The sequence below is a fragment of the Anopheles bellator genome, chromosome 2, assembly GCF_943735745.2.
Source record: "Anopheles bellator chromosome 2, idAnoBellAS_SP24_06.2, whole genome shotgun sequence".
Taxonomy (NCBI): Eukaryota; Metazoa; Arthropoda; class Insecta; order Diptera; family Culicidae; genus Anopheles; species Anopheles bellator.
Window position 1 is genome coordinate 3950776 of NC_071286.1, and position 6316 is coordinate 3957091.

At 46.8% G+C, this 6316-nt stretch overlaps 1 protein-coding gene across 1 annotated transcript in view; it reads left to right on the forward strand.

Annotated features, from left to right (window-relative positions):
- The window catches only part of LOC131212013 (tigger transposable element-derived protein 1-like), a 21386-nt gene extending 17343 nt beyond the window's left edge, over positions 1-4043 (forward strand). The window contains exons 5-6 of the mRNA XM_058205725.1: positions 937-1119; positions 4029-4043. Coding sequence (XP_058061708.1) covers positions 937-1119; positions 4029-4043 — 198 coding nt within the window. The remainder of the gene's footprint in view (positions 1-936; positions 1120-4028) is intronic.
- The last annotated feature ends 2273 nt before the right edge of the window (positions 4044-6316 follow it).

A 6316-nucleotide genomic window follows, 5' to 3' on the forward strand; every position in this document is an offset into this window, starting at 1 on the left:
TTCAAGTGTATGAAACACGAATTGCAAATTAGAGGTAATCGCATTTGAACAGCGCATTTTTTGGGTGGGGGTGTACATCATTCTTACTCTACTCCATTCTTCTCCATTTCTTTCCTTTTTCTCTATTCCAACATTTAATTCGATTTACCGTTCTGTTAGGATTTGCATTTTGGTTTTATTGTTTCGTTTTGTTTATTGTCTGGCAGCTTTGTCGGTGGTAATGGTAATAAGAAAAAAATTAACAAAGTAGTCGTTTCGTAAATGAGTTATATTTTATGCGTGGTGACAACATGAGTTAGCATGGTTACCAATCACCTAAATTTCTGATAACAATCATTGTTGTACCTTGCCTCACTGTTGTGTAGAGACGCGCAAAACAACTCTCATGTTTTTTGTTGTCAGCTGAAGTGTCTTCACATAGCGCCATAGGTTCGATGATTTGAGGCAAGCGTATATTTGGTCGGCAGCCGTTGATCTTGGAATTACTGGTAGTGTTTGGCGGAAATCTCCAGATAGTAAAATCATTGTGCCTCCAAAACATCTCGAGTCATTGCGTAGATCTTTCAATGTTCGATTAAGTGCTTCTAATGCACGTTTATGCGCCATTGTACGAGGGGGGACCCAAAAAAAACGGGAATTTCGTCATAACTTCTTTATTTCTCAATATTTTAACACCAAATTTTGATCCCCTTCAAAGTATTCGCCATTGACCACAACGCACTTCTCCAAACGATTCTTCCATTGTTCAAAACAGTTTTTAAATTCACTCATCGGGATGTCCTGTAAGTCTTTCAGCGATTTTTGTTTCACCTCCTCCACAGTGGCAAAGCGCTTTCCTTTCATATTCCTTTTGAGTCTGGGGAACAAAAAGAAATCACAGGGGGCCAGGTCCGGTGAGTATGGGGGTTCAGGGTCCTCTTTGAGCTGATTTTGAAGCTCAAAACATGCCTGAAGTCGACGGCTCCGCTACCCAAGCGTCTGCCATCGCTGTTGGCGCTCGACACTTCGGCCTTCGGCGGCCGACCAGCGTCACCGTCGGCGCACGGTGCCGGCGACTCATCGCCCGATGGCAGTTTCGTAGTCGGCATCACGCACACGTACACACGGGAGTGGGATACAGTACGGAAGCCCTCGTCGAGCACACGGACACACGCGCACGTACACCGGAGCGGAACACGCGGGAACGAAGTGCGGAAGCCCTCGTCGAGCACACGAACACACGCGCACGAGCAGTAACGGCGTGGGCACGGGAGCAAATGAACGCACCAAGCACGGGATCACACGAAATGGCGCGCGCGTACGACCAACAAAGTACCTGAAAGCGCACGGAGCACGGAGCTCGAGGCACGGGAGCCAACGCACCGACGCGACACAAGGGTACACGGGAGTATTGGCGCACACGGAGCGCGAAGAGTCACGGGAGACGCACGTCTACGTCTTCACGGAGTCACGAAAACTCACAAGACGTGATCAAAATCACGTCGGGGTCACCAAAATGTTCGTGCACGACGCACGAAGATCACGGGAGATGGTATTTTGCGATTTTATTTTACTTGGTTCTACTTACGTCTGTTACGTCGAGCAGTCCACGAAGGAAGAGAGCGATGGGTCCCGGTGCCGATCGCACGATCCCCATCGCTGGTGACCCAAGGTGAGCCCGAGTCACCCACGCAGGGTGCTCGGCGCTCACTCGGGCCTCGGAGCCGGCGATATCCGGTCACCGCGTGTCCGATATGACATTTCGTCTGGCGGCTGACCGTTATCGCCGTTACCACCGCGCCTGACACGTCACGTCAGTCGCGGTGGGTCCCTGCAGCAGATTTAGCACACGCTTGTGCTAAACCAGATCGTATAGCATCCCTCTAAATGGGAATCGTTTTCTAGTAAATTAAGTAAGTCACATGCAGCTCGATATGTTGGGAATACACTCAGTCAACTATCTATAGGTGCACCCACGTTTTTACCGTATCTTCCAAACCGTCTTTTCGATTCTACTTCTGGTTTTGGGACTTTTTTAAGTAAGAAAAATTATGAATAAACCCATTTAGTTGGATTGAGTTTGTTTGATTTTTAGCTTTTTTTCGACCAAATACGATATAAGCACTGTCAAGTTAATATTATTTGTTTATTTGTTTGTTTGTAAAGGTCAACGGGCGACTTAGCCTAATTGACAATAGAACTTAACCATAAACTTAGAACTAAAGCTAATCGATCAGGCGCAACGCAACGAACAAGCTGGTAACCAATGGTTTGCGGGAAACATTGACGGTAATGACACGGACGAAACATTTACCAAGAAGAAGGCATGAAAGCAAAAACAATAATATAGGCGCACCTAATAAAATGATCAATACGTGTTTTTTTTCAAGTCTCTGTATTTATTGTGAGGTTTAATAGTCAGTTGGCTTTCCTGATCGCTGAATGACTTGGAAAATTCTGTTTGTCATACTGTTAACCAGGTTTTTCAAAATTATTGGGTGCATTTGTTCCCAAGCTTCCAAAATGGATGCCTTAACAGAGCTATATTGCTTCCTATCCGCATAAATTTGTCTAACCAATATTCCCCAGACATTTTCAACTGGATTTAGATCCGGATTTGACATTTTCATTTTCAACTGGATTTAGATCCGGACATTATTTTGCTGAAACCCAATTTTTTCGGCGGTGGGCAGCTTTAAACGGGATCAGACAGTCTTCTAGAAGCTGGATGTAATCGTTGGAGTTCATTTTACAAGATGTGAAAGCCAGCTTGAGCTTGCCCGCAGAGCAAAACCCAAGCCACACCATAAGAGATCCTCCTCCAAAGTTACGGGTGGAGAAGTACTGCGGATCTTTGCGTAAATCGCGCCAACAGCCTGTTAAACCGTCCGGCCCATCCAAATTGAACTTTTTTTCATCAGAAAAGATCACCTACAATAAAAAAACCGAAAAAGGAATTGATTTTTGTTATACAAAATATGCTCTTCAAAAAGCAGAAGAAAACCCAAAGATACCATGTACCACCGACGTGCCATGTTCAGTTTCGCAAATTCTACACGTTTCTGTTGGTGTAGTAGGCTTAGATTTGGTGCATTGGACATTTTTGCTCGAGTTATATTCGGGCTTTTTAGCAAAACCTGGCGAATATTTTTTGTATTTTATAGTGTAGAATATAGTATAGTGTGGTGTAGATCGCCGCTAGAGCGTATTTTTATTTGCACTTAGTATTAGTAATTAGTGGCGTGCAAATAAAAAATCGACTACTCTGTTCAGCGGGCTAGTTCGATCTCATCCTTTTTCGTTCTCTCTCCCTTCTCACTCCTTTTCTCTTTCTTTGGCGAGCTCCTCCTCCAGCCTTTCTCTTTCTTTGGCGAGCTCCTCCTCCAGCATCCTCAACTTCAGCCGGCAGAGGTTCCGTTCAGCCTGTCGGTTGGTTTTACCCGCCATCGCGGGTGCTGGTGGTGACGCCATTTTCCTGCTGGCTGGGTTCGCTTGCTCGGTGCCGGCTGGCGTCATCGCGGATGACGCCGCTGTGCCCTTGGTGCGGGCAGGGGTCATTGCCAGCACGCGCAACCGCGTGCGTTTAATTCACTCTCACTTAGTCGATTTTTTATTGTTGTATTTTATAGTGTAGAATATAGTATAGTGTGGTGTAGATCGCCGCTAGAGCGTATTTTTATTTGCACTTAGTATTAGTAATTAGTGGCGTGCAAATAAAAAATCGACTACTCTGTTCAGCGGGCTAGTTCGATCTCGTCCTTTTTCGTTCTCTCTCCCTTCTCACTCCTTTTCTCTCTTCTCTCTCTCTGATCTTTCGCCTGACTTTCTCCGGCGCCCCCTAGTGCTCGCCGGTTGAACTAACGCTGTCGCTCGCTTGTTTGGCACCGGTGTGGAAGGACCCTAATAATTTGCAACAGCTTCCCTGCTCACTGGCAGATCCAGTGTAGATTTGATTTTTGATAGCGATATTGTCAAATTTGACGCCAATTTAACAATGTTTCACTTGGTTCTCATCGACATCTTGGATTTTCTCGGAGTACTCTTCGCAGTTCCATATCGTTTAAGATCCTTTAAGTAATTACGGATCACATTATCGGATCTCTTCATTCTTCGAGCCATTTCTCGAATAGCTACACCCTCCTGCTTATATGCCTCTATCAATCCCTTTTGTGTTTCACTTAAAACACTTCCTTTTGGCATATTTAAAAATTTCACTTGAAAAACTCGTCACGAAACTTACTCTCGGAAGCAAAATTCAAAGTGCGTGTATACAAAATTGACAGTCACGAAATTGATATATACTAATTTTGACAAATGCTGCACACACACTATCACAAGCAAGCACAAAAAAATCACACTAAAATTGTCATTATTAAAAAAATACGTTGCAAACATGGCGAAGTGCGTAAAACTTGGGTGCGCCTATAGATAGTTGACTGAGTGTATTGTTCCATTAACAGTGCGTAGTGACTTAAATTACGTTGGCACACGCACATTTACCAGCAACAACCGCAAATAGAAGCAATCATCATTTTTTGGATGAACTGTATACATACGACCAAGACCATCAGTAGAACGCACATCCGGATAACCAGGAACTGCATCGCCTTGCTTCCGTCGCTGATATTTGAAATCTGCAATAACCTTTGCCCCAAATCGACGTCATTTGGAAACAGACTGCTGTTTTTGCAGTCCGAGTGGCTCCCCTTTGGGTATACCCGAAGCTCGTCAGAAGTACGTCGTCATCGTATGCGTATATGTTGGTACCCCTGGGGAGAGCTAGCCGTAGCTAGCCATCATACAGAACGTTCCACAACGTCGGGCCGAGGATGGAATCCTGCGGGACCCCAGCCGTTACCGTGCGACTCCTCACGCTAGTTATTGCTTGACCTTCGGGATCAGCGACTTTTTGTAACTCCAAAATCAAGTGGGCGAGTAATCGGTCCAATCCGGTTTGTTGGTCCCGGTCCGTTTATTCGCCTTCTCTTATAATGACTTTGTCCATACGGTTCAAAAACACTCGCTCTTATCTCCTTCTGGTTTTGCACTGACTCTGCCCCCTGACGCCGGATGCCATGTGTGAGCAATCGCTTTACTTCCTTCATTTCTTGTCCTAGCCGTTTGCGCTTTTCTGCTGTAGCCTGGACATGCAGTCGCTTCGGTGCCCAGTGGCAATGCTTCTGAAGCCTTTCGATCTCAGGGTTCCACCAGTACACGGGCTTACCAGTATGTTTGTCCGGTTTGCGTCGGACGCAAGGCATCACCCTGCTGCAGGCGCTGGTCGGCCTGCGTGTAATCTCGGCAATCGTAGTTGCCCCGTCGAAATCTGCCGCTTCCTGCGCTCCGAGAAACGCATCCTTGTTGAAATATGGCCCACCTTCCACCTTGGCAGTGCTTCAACTCTCGGCAATGTCACCCCGCAATTGTTATTTTTCTCTCCAACCACGAAGCTGATCTCGACATGATCAGAGAAGCTGAAGCGTGATGTCACACGTCATTCACTGTCCTTCCATTGGACTGCGGGGACACGAACCAAAAATAACTGTGCAACCCCGTCGCACTCATGGCGGCGCACAAATTTCGGATGGCTAGCCCGTACTCCACCAGCATTTCGAAGTAGTGCTCTTTGATGGTGGGCATGCAGCGGATCTTATCCACTAGGGATTCGACGACTAGCTCTGGCCGTCCGTAGCATTCTTTTAGAATAGCAATGATAGGGGAGGCAGCACCAACAAAGCGACGGATGGCGCACCTCGTGAAGCTCCTCTGAACCCTCTCAAGGCGGATCATGGCAGTGCTGCCGGCGGGGGACCACACCACACATGCATACTCAAGGATGGGACCGGACCCAGCAACAGAAAAGTGCCCTGAGACACCAGGGATCGCGGATCTCAGATGCCATGCGAGTCACAAAGCCGAGGGCTTTGTTGGCTTTTGCCATGACTGCTTCCACCTGAGGGGAAAAGGAGAGAGAGTCATCGAGTAGGACACCGAGATCCTTGATCGTAGACACCCTTGGGAGAGGAGAGCCATGGAGAGTATAGCTCCAAGTAAGTCTGGAGCTAGACTTACAGAAGGAAATGACACAGCACTTAGGAGGACAGAGAGAGACCGTTCGAGGCACTCCAATCGGCAAACTCATCAATAGCACGTTGGAGGGAGATTGCATCATTAGGGGATGCAATTGGAAGCCAGAATTTGACATCGTCGGCATAGAGAAGGAAATTAACGGGATGTAGGGCAGAAAAGCAGTCGTTGATAAAAAGGGGAAAAAGGAGAGGGCTAAGGGTGCTCCCTTGAGGCACACCAGAAGGAGGAGTGGGAATAGAAGCGGAGA